The following is a 14701-nucleotide window of genomic DNA, read 5'->3' on the forward strand; positions in this document are numbered from 1 at the left end:
TATATATATATATTTGGCTCATTGATACCAAGTATCCATAAGTTGAGTTCTTTTCTTAATCAATAAACCAACCCTTTTTTTTTTTACAAATAAATAAGTGGCCTAATGTCATGCAATTTCAATAAGCNATATATAGACACACACACACACACATAAACACACACACTGATTTGGCTCATTGATATAGCATAAGCCTAGCAAGTTCAAGCTATAGGTTAGTTAAATAAAATTCAATAGTAGTATATCCTCCCCTCTTGAATAATTAATTAAATAATTTAATCTCTTTTCTTAATTAATTGGTTTAAAAGCTAGGCAAATAATAGGCACGCTTTAACTTTACGGAATCGCTTGCGTAGCGTGATGTTTATTTTAATAAATTTCAAAAATTAATTTCTTCAAGTGTAGTAACCTTTTTTTTTCAAAAGTAATAACGCACTAATAATCTTTGTCATTACTGCGGATTCGCTTGCGTAGCGCTGTTATGATAAAATTAATAAATTTTGTCTCGATCACGCATTCGCTCGCGTAGCGTGGTTATGACAACATAATTTATCCAAAAAAATCATTTTTTTAATAAATCTAATAATCAAGAAATAAAAGCGGATAGGTAAAACATAAAAATTAAATAAAGCACAGTTTATCCAAAAATCAATTCAAGCCAATTTTAGTCAATAAAAGCGACCGTGCTAGAACCACGGGACTCGGAGAATGCCTTGCACCTTCTCCCGAGTCAACAGAATTCTTTACCCGAACTTTATTTTCGCGGACCAATAATAATAGAGTCAAACCTTCCTTTGACTAGGGATTCAAATAAAAAGGTGACTTGGAACACCCAAAAAATCAATTCCAAGTGGCGACTCTTAAACAAAATAATCCCTATTCAAGTTTGTCACTTTAGTTGGAAAAACTCTTTAACCCACCCACAATCCATAATACACATATCTTTCGGGGGTAGAAAAAGGGGTGTGACAGCTCTGGCGACTCCGTTGGGGACAACCAGAATTCGAGCTTGTACATGTTGACTTTTAATTGGCTTTATTAATTTTGTATATACTGTGATTTATTTGGGCATAATGTGCTACTTGTTTGCTTTTTACCGCTTTGATATTTTTGAACTGTACATATAAACTGTCTTCTCACACACCCCCTCTGAGTCTTCTTGAAATTAAAAATTGGGCATTTGCTTGACATAGCGGGCTTTCTTTGAGATAGCCGAGGTGTTTGTCACCCGGTGAAGGATTTTAGTCACACATGTTTTAGGCGGGGAGCACCACCAGCTAAGCCGGAAAGCAATGCTACTGGTACGCTGAACCTCCTCGGCTCGAGTTGTCCGCTCGAGTAAGCCAGTCTAGATACTTTCTCCAATAAGATTTAAACCTAGAAGAACAAACCTCATGCCGCATATCCCTAGTAGGGTTGCTTTATTTGCATCACGTATATTTGACTTAGCGAGCTTGGCACGGGAGTCGGGTCCGTATAGGACAGGTATCCTCTTTGAGACCATCATGCTCATCGTATGTGCTATTTGCTACTATCATTGGAAGGTTTTGCTTGCATTGCTTGACTGGATTTTAGAAAAATTAGTTGAGCGGAATTAAAAAAAATCATTCTCCTAGTTTAGTATAAATAATCCTATTTTACTAAAATTTTTGAAGTAGTCTTGAAGTTGAGGTTGTAATGATTATTTTCATAAAAATCAGAAAACAAATAGTCGGTTTCATCGAACTACGCGGGATTGATTCTCACTACCCAGTGAGATACGTAGGCAACCTCCATCGTGTTCAGCCCATATTTTTATTTTATTTTTTTTAAAAAAAGGGCATAAAAATTACGCATGTGCATAAAATTTTCGAAAAAAAATAATAATAAAAAATTGCTATTTTTGGTCACCTTTTACTGTTTTGCCCTCGTATTCCGGCTGTTTTTCCAGGACAGCCTTCCTTGGAAGCATCAAGGAGCTATTTTCGCAAATTCATTTTGTTTACATTTTTGCCGTGTTGCCCTTATTTCCGGCCATCTTAGACGAGTCAACCTTAAAACTTTTTGGAAGTACCATAATGGTTGTTTTCGTAAAAATAATGAATTTTTTGTCTGCTTTTACCCGTTTATCCATGTGTACGATGTTTTTACCGAGACAGCCATAGTACTTTCCTTCGAAGTACTGAAGAACCGTTTTCACAAGAATAACCATCTTGTCCCTCTTGTCACCTTTTATCGTTTTGTCCTCGGTCGGTCGGTTTTTATCATGTCTTGCTTCCTCGATGAGATACGTGGTTAGTCATCCTAGAGTCTGGTCCTTTTCGTCTAAATTTTGCATATCAATCAAGTCTGACCAGTTGGGTCTTAGTTGACTGATCCTTCAATACGAGGAATTTTCTCCACTAAGAAGTTCGTTCATTGTCTTATCCAAAAGTCTGCTTTGGTGTCATTTCTTCGAGTTTATATTAGGACTTGACCTCACATTTTATTTATCCAGGTAAGATATGAATTCAGCAAGTGGAAGACCCGATAAAAACTAAAAGATGATGAACCTTGCGATTCTGGCTTAGTGCAATAAAAACACCCTGGTTGCTAAGGCAATGGTGGAAAAATATGGGCGTTTGTGAGCAGGAAAAGATAAAGGACCATCTGGGTAACTTTGTGAATATTATGGAGATCAACCCAAGGGGGGACTTAATCGAGGCGTTGGTGCATTTCTGGGATCCTAATAACAACGTATTCCGTTTTGATGGTTTCGAAATGACTCCCACTTTAGAGGAGTTAGCTGGATACACAAAGTTAGGCGATGAGCTTCGGAAGAAGAGACCCTTGGCCCCGAGGGATGTCACTGGCAGTAAGTTCCTTGAGCAGATGACAATCAGCCAAAATAAAATAGCAAGTGTGGAACGAGGGCACGTTCGATTAGATTTCTTGTACGACAGGTATGGGTGTCCGGGTGGATTTTCAAAGCACGGGAAAGAGCTTGATAATAAAATTGGATACAAAGCTTGGCAAAGCCATGGGCGGAGAGCTTTCCTAGTGGCATTTCTAGGGACGATGGTTTTCCCGAGGCATGACAAAAATATTGATATTCGATTATCTGGCATAGTTACCGCTTTATTGCGTGGAAAGGATGTCACTATCATTCCTATGGTATTGTCAGATATTTACCGTGCCCTAACCAAATGTCAGGAAGGGAAAGATTTCTTTGAGGGCTGTAACATCATACTCCAGATATGGTTTTTAGAGCACCTTCTCCTTCACCCCGTACGGGTAAATTTTAGCGTCCATTGGTGCAACAATGAGCTTGAAGATAGGTCTAAAGTTTTGACCGAAGATAGTAACTTCCCCAAGGGCGTCGAAGCATGGAGAGGGTATCTTCAAAAGTTAACTGCTACTGGAATCACATGGAAATACCACTCATTCTCACCAAAAGAGGTCATATACAGGTCTTACCACCATTCGTTTTTGATTTTGATGGGTCTTCGGGGTTTCCACCCGTATGTGCCTATGAGAGCCCTACGCTAATTAGGTCGAAAACAAGTCGTGCCCACAGTGGAGCACATGCAAAGATTCATGTGGGAGGTAATATCGGAGGATCCTGTTCGTGAGGCCTATGCTAAGCAGGTTTAGGATGAAATTAAGGTGCTTGAATTTCACACTATGATAGAAGATGAAGATCAAGGAGAGTTAGACCCTGCATATTTTGAGTGGTTCTATGACCAAGATGCTATAAGATCTAGGCAAGAGACAATTCTGAAGAGCACGACAGAATGGGAGACTAAAATTAGAACAAGAGTGGGGTAGGCCAAGGAGGAAATAGCAAGAGACTATGAATCCATCATCCGCAAACTACGTAGGGATATAAGTATCGTCAACGTGAATAGGGATTTGCAGTATACTGAGTTTAAAGAGGAAAAAACCCAATTAATACATGAGGTTCAAGCGCTTCAAAGCACAGCTTCGACAAGCAAGAATAGAAGCCGCTAATCAGCAACAAGCGGCCATTCCAAAGCACGAAGAAATGCATTACAACCTTATCATCCATGATCTAAAGGCTCGGGCCAGGGCTGCAGGATCAAGTAAGAACCAGCTAGAGAATGAGCTAGCAAGGGTCCAAAACCAGCTGAATCTGGCATCACAACATGAGGCGGATATATCAGACATAGCCAATAACCATGAGTGACACATCCAGTTTTTAAGTCGGAGCCAGGAGCATGTTAGAAGGAGGGTCTATGAGGTGGCTACTTATACCGCTCGAGGGTGTGTGACTTGTCAGGGTTTGACACGAGAGCAATTTGCTATAGTAGCGCCCAACTTCGCACGCCACATTGCCATAGACTTAAGGCGCATATACCATGATATGGGAGGTCAGCCGCAGGAATAAGCACCTTAACTACAATGATGCCGGTGGATTCTCATTCGGAGGTTAGAGTCTTCTTTTAGTTGGCAATCCACTTTGATTGTTCATTTGTAGTCATCAAGTTTGTAAGAGTCTTTTAGTGTTGTGAGTCTTGCTTAAATATTCGTCTTGTTTGAGTCAAGTCCGGTCTTGTTTAAATATTCGTCTTTTGGGTTGTATCTTTATGTAATTTCCCTTTGTCTTGTACCAAAAAAAATCAAAAATCAATGAAAAAGATTTTGTTTTAGGAAAATTTGAAAATGAACCAAAAAAATGTTGTTTTATTTGTACATAAAAAAAGGGGGAAAACTTTGTTTTGTTAATTTAAGAAAAAAAGGTCATGTCCTTGAACTACGTAATGATCTGATTTATGCGGCGACATGATACGTAGGCAACCCCCAAAAGGTTCGATCGAAATATTTTTCAATGGCTCTAAAATAAGGCGAGGTGTAAAAAAGGGAAAAAAGAAGAGAGGAATAAATAAGAGTGTCAATAATCAGCAACCTTATAAGCCAGAATGAAACATGGAGCCTTCCAAAAGCATGTTAGATACGTGATAATGTTAGGAGCATAGCATAGTTACGTGTGATTCGTATTTTATAAAATGCTTAACCCTAACACGTTTGTTGCCTCTTATATAGTAAGCTTAAGGTGGTTGGTTTGTGGTGAAATTGGCAATGCATCATTACTTGACCAGATCTAAGGGGAAGGTAGCGATGGCTAACAATGATGAAATTGAGTTGGTTAGTGACGACCCTCTGGGTCAATCGGTTGAGCAAGAGTCGGAGGAAGTAAGAAGATTGAAACATCAACTGAGTGATGTGTATCAGGCTTGGGTCTCTGGTCAGCCTCCGCCTCAGGGTCCCTCTGAGGGAACTTCCACCATACCCCAGGCTACTCAACCACCGCTCCCTGCAACGAGTGATCACATTCTACCACCAGGGTATGTGCTAAACTACAGCTTCCATACTGTCCCTGGTATCTCTAATGCGCAGCCTTCTGCCGCACCGGTTAGGAACACATCTCTCGTCGTTTCTGGTCCGCCTGTGTATACAATCCCCCCACCAAATCTTGTGACGAGGCCAAACATCGAGCTGCTATCTCATGCTTATGATGGCCAGTACTACTCTACAGATATGGCTTTTAAGGGTTCGGCTCCACACAATCAGACCCCACAGTATGTGTTACCTGCAAAAAATGAAAAGGCTGTAAAGACAGGAGAGCCAGACGAGATGGTCAGGAAAATGAAAAGTCTTGAGCAGAACATAAAGAACATACAAGGACTAGGTGGTCACAAAAGTGTCTCATTCAGTGATCTGTGCATGTTTCCTCATATGCATTTACCCCCAGGGTTCAAGACACCAAAATTTCAGAAATATGATAGACACGGCGACCCTATCGCCCACTTGAAAAGGTACTGCAACCAGTTGAGGGGTGTAGGAGGAAAAGAAGAGTTGCTGATGGCTTATTTTGGGGAGAGTCTGGTAAGGGTAGCCTCTGAATGGTTCATTGACCAAGATATCTCTCACTGCATGTTTGGGACGACATGGCCCAGACTTTCGTCAAACAATTTTAGTACAACATTGATATTGCGCCAGATCGCAATTCCCTGTCCAATATGAAGAAAAAGCCGAATGAAAGCTTCAGGGAGTATGCCGTTAGGTGGAGAGAGCAAGCATCCAGAGTTAAACCACCCATGGATGACCATGAGTTAATCATTGTCTTCCTTCAGGCTCAGGATCCTGATAATTTTCAAAATATGATGGCTGCAATGGGCAAACCTTTTGCTGATGCAATCAAGATAGGAGAAGTGGTCGAGAACGGCCTCAATACTGGCCGAATTATAAGTCAAGCCGCTCTCAAAGCAACCATCAAAGAAATCCAGAATAGGCCGAATAGCTGTGTTAACCAAAAGAAGAAAGATGAGGAGGCCATGATGGCATCACGGGCAAAAAGAGGCCAAAAAGGAGCATCTCAACCCCCGGATCCACGATACTCAGTTGCTCCACAGTATGCAACTCAGTCTTTTGCCAAACCATCCAATTGCCAACATATGTAGGCCCCGACTCTAACCTACCTTCATCCGCAACATCAGAACTCTCAATCACTCTACAACGCTCATCCAAAACAAGAGTATGAAAGGGAACATAAGCGGAGGGACAATTTCACGCCAATCGTAGAATCCTACACAAGTTTGTTTGAAAGGTTGAAACATTGTGGCATGATTGAGCCGCTTCAAGGGTATGTTCCTGGTCCATATGCAAAAGGTTTTGACCCTGCTGTACGGTGCATGTACCATTCTAATGTCCAGGGAAATAGCATTGAGGATTGTCGAGCTTTGAAAAAGGAAATAGAAAAGATGATTCAAGAAGGAATGATCGTGGTCCAAGATAATGGCACCCTAAACGTCATGACTAAGCACGCATTGTTCGGATGATTTACAATGAGAAAGAATATGGGGACGGTTTATTGGAAAATGTAAAGAACCTGTCTACTGAATGCAAGGCATTCAAAATTGTTGACGATCTTGTTTGATGCTGATGTGCAAATTGTAGCTAAGATGTTGAGCTTGATAATTGGAAAGTCACTCCCTTCCTTGCCGGGAAGGAGTCTTGGTAACTTATTTTGTCATAATTTCTATCATCCGGATTATTTCGAGGTTGTGATCCAGATGTTGTTTGTTTGTCCTGTCATCAAGCCTCTCTATCCTTTAATTAATGAAATACAACTTTTTTCTTTGTGTCATTTTAATCCATTGTGTTTAGTTCTTCTTTCATATATAATTCTTTTCACGCTAATTTTAGTGACATGACATGCATGCGGAGTTTTCGGTTAGATTTTAGAAAGTTTGTCCAATTTTGAATTGAATCGAGGAAAAAACACGTGGAGGACAAGTAAGAGGTTGAAAAACTTTGATGATAAGCCTGTGTCAAGATCACATGGAACCAAAACAGTCATGAATACTGGTTTAAGGATAATTGAAAGTTTTGAAGTTTGGTTGGACTAATCAGCGAAAAGGTTTTTGCCATGGCATGCATAATCTGATCATATCAGGGAAGATGACCCAAATCCGCAAAGAAGGTGCATTCCAGGGAATTTAAAATGATTAGCTGGTACTGAAGTACACCCTTCTACATCAGGATAAGGACCAAGAGAAGGTGACTCCAAATTGTCAAAAGTCATTTGTTGCGAACAAGATATTGACTACGAAACTATACAACTGAGAAAACCAAGAAGAGAGTCATGTCCATCAATGCCGAACCTGAGAAGAGATAGAATGTTTGGCATTCTTGAGGCTGGGAGGCCCTTTTTTCTGCTACCCAAACACTTTATACTCTTTGTTACCCCTTTTGAGCTGGTTTTATTTTTCTTCGCCCCCCCCCCTTTGGAATCAAGTATATAGTCAAAAAAACAAAAACAAAAAACAAAGAATCGAAGATCCATGCCACCAGAAAGATAGGAGCTAGGACAATCTGAGTGTGTGTGTGTATATATAAGAAAAGGAAAGAAAAATGAAAAATGAAAAATGAATAGAAAAACAATAAAGAAACATTTTATGTTAGTTTGAACTATGTTTGACTTGATTCCTTTAAAGGATACCTAGGCAGCTCTACACTAGGGTTCAGTCTAACCAAATCAAAAATTCCCCAGTATCTGAAACTGGGGCAGAATTTCTTTTTATGTTTTTATGAAGAGTCGATTCCAAGAGTTGTAAATATACAACCCTATCATCTTGAGTCTATTTTGAGCCTTATTGTGACCCTTTCTTTCTAACCCTCTCCAATAGCCTTCCAAATAAAGACCTTCCAAATAGTCTTAAGAATGCCAAGGGAGACATGCAGTAAGCAACAGTTGTCACATAACGTAGAACAATGTCAAGTTTGTCGCACAAAAAGGCGAAAACAAAGAAGAGATAATGAGTGGAGATGAGAGAGTCTTATTGGTGAAAACCCTCATGGGCACAATAAGGCGATGGTAAGTAGAGATAAATAAATGAGAGAGGCCGGTTGGTGAAAATCTTTCAGGACACCACTGGTCGAAGGTGAGCTATGATTTGATACAAATGATTGGCACAAAGAGGCCAACTTAAAAGACGAAAAGGAACAACAAGAAGAAAGGGTAGATTGGTTGGATAGATTCGGCCGCTCAGTCCAAAATGCATGTCATGATCATTAAAGTTGGCTACCATATTCAAAGGAGCCCCTCTTTTCTTTCTCTCCTCGTAAATTGGCATTTTCAGTTAAATACTATTCCTTCTCACTTTTACATCGCGTCATTTTATCCATTTGCATTTTTATTTTTGAGTCCGTCTTTGTTAAAACAACCGAAAAATGATTTCAACATCTGTTACCAGCTTTCCAATTGTACAAAGCGAGTTCTATCCTGGCACATCAAAGAGGACATACCCAGGAAGCAACATGCACAATAAGCTTGTTGAAGCTAAACGAGATCTGAGGGTTCATGCCAACGGAAGTTCCAAAAGTTTGTTGGTCTATTTGTTTAGAAGCCAATAAAGAAAGGGCCACAAAATTGGTCATTATTTCCTAGAAGTGCAAAATAAAGGACGTGGGGCATACGCGGCATTGACAAAGGTACGAATCCAACTGTGATTTCCTCTGATAAGCTGAACAAAGTGTTTTGAAGACATCGAAAAGGTCACAAATCAAGACTTGATTCATGGGAAAAGTTGATAGCACCCCAGACACAAACTAATATCGGGTGCAAAATAATCAAGTTTGATTTTTAAAGGAAAAAACTGCCAAAGTGAAGACTTGCTTTATAGACAAGGTTCAGCAACACCTTAGACATCCGGTTATGAAACAGCCAAAGGCGACAGTAGAAAGCCGAAGTTTCTAGAACACGGTACAGAGCCTCCAAGCTGTTTGGTACCATACTTGCAAATCAGTTCTCTAACAACGAGGTGGCCGCAAATTCAAACTGCTCAGGGCATTGAAGGCCACAAACCGACCAGCATTGTTAAACTCACAAATCTTTCTTTGTTTGAAGCAGGAAACAAAGCAGTGTAGAATTGAAGTTCTCAAAGGACGAATTGTCACCAAAGGTAAGTTCTTCAAACTCTCTGCTTTTTCTTTCTAGATATGCCTATAATCACATAATCAACCACTGCATTTTCCAGCATAAGGTACATCAATCCTTAGTTGAGGTTCCATTTTGAAATAGGGCACACCACTCCCTAGCCGCATTTTTAGTATAGGGTACACCAATCTCTAGCTGTATTTTCTGACATAAGGTACAACCATCTTTAGTAAGGTTCCATTTTAATACAAGCTACCCTATCCCATGGTTACTTTCTCTCTTAGTGATACAGGGTGCCAACCCCTGGTTACATTTTTTTTCTCAGTGGTACAGGGCGCCAACCCCTTGTTACATTCCCTCTAAGTCCTTTAACCTCACTCGTAGGAGACGCACTTTCTAGTTTGAGTCATTCCAATAGGAGACGCACTTCCTACTCTGAACCATTAATCCTAGAAGACGCACTTCCTAGTCCAAACCTTTGAATCTCATTCGTAGGAGACGCAATTCCTAGTTTGAGCCATTCCAATAGGAGACGCACTTCCTAATATGAACCATTAATCCTAGGAGATGCACTTCCCAGTCCAAACCTTTCAACCTCAATCCTAGGAGACGCACTTCCTAGTTTGAGTCATTCTAATAGGAGAAGCACTTCCTAGTTTGAGCTATTCCAATAGGAGACGCACTTCCTAATATGAACCATTGATCCTAGGAGACGCACTTCCTAGTCCAAACCTTTAAACCTCATTCGTAGGAGATGCACTCACTTGTTTGAGCCATTCCAATAGGAGACACACTTCCTAGTTTGAACCATCAATCCTAGGAGACGCACTTCCTAGTACAAGTCCCTCAACCTTACTCATAGGAGATGCACTTCCTAATCTGAACCTTTATTCCTAGGAGACGCACTTCCTAGTCGAAGTCCTTCAACCCCACTCGTAGGATATGCACTTCCTAATCTATACCAATCCTAGGAGACGCAATTCCTAGTCGAAGCCCTTAAACCTCACTCGTAGGAGACACACTTCCTAGTTTGAATCATTCCATTAGGAGACGCACTTCCTAATCCGAACCATCAATCCTAGGAGATGATTTCCTAGTCCAAGCCCGTAGGAGACGCACTTCCTAGTTTGAATCATTCCATTAGGAGACGCACTTCCTAATCTGAACCATCAATCCTAGGAGACGCACTTCCTAGTCCAAGCCCGTAGGAGACGCACTTTCTAGTTTGAATCATTCCATTAGGAGACGCACTTCCTAATGCGAACCATCAATCCTAGGAGACGCACTTCCTAGTCCAAGCCCGTAGGAGACGCTGTCACGACCCCTGTTCACCCTCCATGAACATGTCGTGATGGCACCTAGTTCCTACAACTAGGTAAGCCTAACAATGCGGAAATTTATATAACTTGCGGAAACATTTAATTTAATTAAGCAAAACTAGAAGAAAACGGTATATAAGTGCCACCTGGCACATATACAACTCAAAAATAAACTCGCGGAAGTCTAAAATCTCAACCCAAAACCCGAAAACTCACGGGAACCACAGGCTAACAGAAACATAGTACGTTGCTCTAACTCCAGAGTATCTAAACAACTGAGAGAAAAGGAATAAACTAAATACTAAAGCTGGATCAGAATAGAGACTCCTGGTGTGCGGACGCGGCAGATATACCTCGAATTCTCCGTGTGTCTCCTCGCCTAAAGGATAGTGCGCCTGAGTAGAGGTACCTGGATCTGCACATGAAAAACATGCGCAGGAAGGGCATGAGTACACCACAGTGGTACTCAGTAAGTGCCAAGCCTAACCTCGGTTGGGTAGTGACGAGGAAGGTTAGGGCCCTACTGAGGTAAAATATAATAATAATTAACAGTATGAAAATCTGACAGAAATAATGAGTACAGCGGTGAGATAAGACAGGTCAACGAGGCAATAACAACTACACAAAGAACAAAATAAACACAGAATGACTACAGCTCAATACCAAGGATAACAATGAGGGTCTCCCAGGATACCGTCCTGTAGCCCTTTCCTAAACTGTCCAGTGGATCTCCCGGGATACCGTCCCGTAGTCCAACTCATGTGCCAAACCAAAGGATCTCCTTGGATACCGTCCTGTAGTCCAACCATCAATATGCAGGGGGATCTATCGAGAATCTAACCCGCAGTCCCAAAGTAATAGTGCAGGGGGATTATCGGGAATCTAACCCATAGTCCCAAAGTAAAAGTGCAGGGGGATCTACCGGGAATCGAACCCGTAGTCCCAAAGTAAACAAACAAGGGGGAGAGCTACCGGAATCCCACATCCGTAGTCCCAATGTATATGCGCAATCACAGCCAGAAGATACCAAGGAATGAAGTAAACGAAAAGGCAAGCAACAGATAATACTAGCCTAGCATGCTTCACGTAGTTCAGTCAAGGCAACTTAAGCAATTAGGCAGGTTAAATCAACTAAACATGCTTCTCTAATCTATCACAGGTTATAATTACAGGTAGAGTAAAGCAAATATGAAAGGAACTCGATCTCAATGTCTTAAGTAAAATCAGGATTTTCAACAATCGGCTCAAGTACGCGCTCGTCACCTCACGTACAAGGAACTCAAATACGAATAACAAATCCCAAGGGGAAAGGTCCCCTACACAAGGTTAGACAAGCCACTTACCTCGAACCGGCTCAAAATCAACTAGAAATCACGCCGTTGCCATGAGTATCCAACTCCAAATGCCCCAAATCTATCCAATTCAATTACACATTGTAAATAGCATCGCAAACAACTAGTTTTGCTATTTAATTCAAAGCTACGGCGTGAAATTAGGTGAAATGACCAAAATGCCCTTCAGGCCAACGTCTCGGAATTGAATAATTTTCACATTTTCAGAACCCTCGTACTCTCACGAGTCTAACCATATAAATATCTCCCAAATCAGGTCAAATGCTCACTCAAAACTCAATGGTTTAGCCTATGAAGTTTTACCCAATTTCATCCAATTTTGATCCCAAATTCGAATTTTAATGATGGATTTAACTACAAAATGATGAAATATAACTAGAAGGGATTAAAGAAACGTTACCCAATAGTCTTCTCTTCAAAACCCTCTGAAAATCGCCCTTACCCGAGCTCAATTTGGTTTTTCTAACTTATGAAATCAAACCCTCAAAATTTCTATATCTGGACAGGCATTTCCGCTTCTGCGGACAAGAGACCGCTTCTGCGGTCCCACTTATGCGGAAAATGAGTCGCTTCTGTGACTTTCAAAAAAGAGCCAATGTCGCTTCTGCGGACCATTAACCGCTTATGCGGTTCCGCTTCTCCGGAATTTAAGCCGCTTCTGCGGTTCTAATAAAAGTCCAAGATTCCGCATCTGCGGTTCCTTTTCTCGCAGATGCGAGGCCGCTCCTGCGGAATTTCCTCCGCATCTGCGGTACCTGAAAAACTCTGCCCAAACCCGCTCCTGCGATGACCAGGCCACTTCTGCGGCTCCGCTTCTGCGGTTCCCAAGCCGCAGAAGCGAAAATACCAGAAGAGAGAAAAAAACCAGCTGCTGTAACATTTCAAAAATTCTTTCGTTCACCACTCGAACTCATCCTGAGGCCCCCGGGACCTCAACCAAAAGCACCAATGGCACCTAATACCTCATTCAAACTTGTACCAATCCTTAAACCACCTAAAACAACGTCGGAAACTCGATTAATTCAAGGATTTGAGCCCAAGAACTTCAAATTCCATCAAAATACATTTTCGATCAAAAATCCAACCAAAACACGTCCGAATGACCTCAAATTTTGGACACACATCCCAAATGACACGACGGAGCTACTGCAACTTCTGGAATTCCATTCCGGCCCTCGGATCAAAAATTTTCTATCGGACCGGAAACTTCAAAAATTCAACCTTTGGCATTTCAAGCCTAAATGAGCTACGGACTTCCAAAATACATTCCGAACACGCTCCCAACCCCGAAATCACCTAACGGAGCTAACGGAACCATCCGATTTCCATTCCGAGGTCGTCTTCACACCGTTCCGAGTACGGACCACTTTTCAACACTTAAGCTCTCATTTAGGGACTAAGTGTCCCAAAACTCTCCGAAACTCAACACCGAACATCCCGGCAAACCAAAATAGCAGAAATGAACTTAGGGGAAGCAGTTAATAGGGGATCGGGGCGTTAATTCTTAAGACGACCGGCCGTATCGTCACATCCTCCTACACTTAAACATTCGTTCGTCCTCGAACGAGCATAGAGAACATACCTGAAGTAGTGAAAAGATGAGGGTAACGCTGCGCATATCCTGCTCGGTCTCCCAGGTCGCCTCCTCGGCTGGCTGACCCCGCCACTGAACCTTCACTGAAGCTATGTTCTTTGACCTCAACTGTCTGATCTGCCTGTCCAATATAGCTGCTGGCTCCTCAACATAGGATAGATCCTTGTCCAACTGGACTGAACTGTAATCCAACACGTGCGACGGATCACCGTGATATCTTCGGAGCATCGAAACATGGAATACCGGATGAACTCCGGCCAAACTGAGAGGTAAGGCAAGCTCATAAGCAACCTCCCCAACTCGCCTCAAGATCTCAAAAGGGCCAATAAACCTCGGACTCAGCTTTCCTTTCTTCCCAAACCTCATGACGCCTTTCATAGGCGAAACCCGAAGCAGAACTCGCTCACCAACCATATATGAAACATCATGAACCTTCCTGTCCGCGTAGCTCTTCTGTCTGGACTGGGTTGTACGGAGTCTATCCTGAATCGTCTTAACCTTCTCCAATACGTCCTGAACCAACTCTGTGCCCAATAGCCTGGCCTCACCCGGCTTAAACCAACCCACCGGAGATCTACACCTCCTACCATATAAAGCCTCATACGGCGCCATTTGAATACTGGATTGATAACTGTTGTTGTAAGCAAACTCCGCCAATGGCAATAAATGATCCCAAGACCCTCCAAACTCAATCACACATGCACGGAGCATATCCTCAAGAATCTGAATAGTGCGCTCGGACTGTCCGTCCATCTGGGGGTGAAATACGGTGCTCAACTCCACCCGAGTGCCTAACTCCTGCTGCACGGCTCTCCAGAACCGCGATGTAAACTGGGTACCTCTGTCTGAAAAAATAGAAACTGGAATACCATGCAGATGGACGATCTCCCGGATATAAATCTCCGCCAAACACTCTGATGAATAAGTGGTACACGCAGGAATGAAATGAGCGGACTTGGCCAGCCGTTCCACAATGACCCAAATGGCATCAAACTTCTTCAAGGTGCGTGGGAGTCCC

At 41.9% G+C, this 14701-nt stretch overlaps 1 protein-coding gene across 1 annotated transcript; it reads left to right on the forward strand.

Annotated features, from left to right (window-relative positions):
• On the forward strand, positions 2593-3507 carry LOC109235960. Its single transcript, XM_019402202.1, has one exon. The coding sequence runs from the start codon at positions 2593-2595 to the stop codon at positions 3505-3507; it is 915 nt and encodes a 304-aa protein (XP_019257747.1).

Source organism: Nicotiana attenuata, chromosome 12 (assembly GCF_001879085.1).
Source record: "Nicotiana attenuata strain UT chromosome 12, NIATTr2, whole genome shotgun sequence".
Classification (NCBI taxonomy): domain Eukaryota; kingdom Viridiplantae; phylum Streptophyta; class Magnoliopsida; order Solanales; family Solanaceae; genus Nicotiana; species Nicotiana attenuata.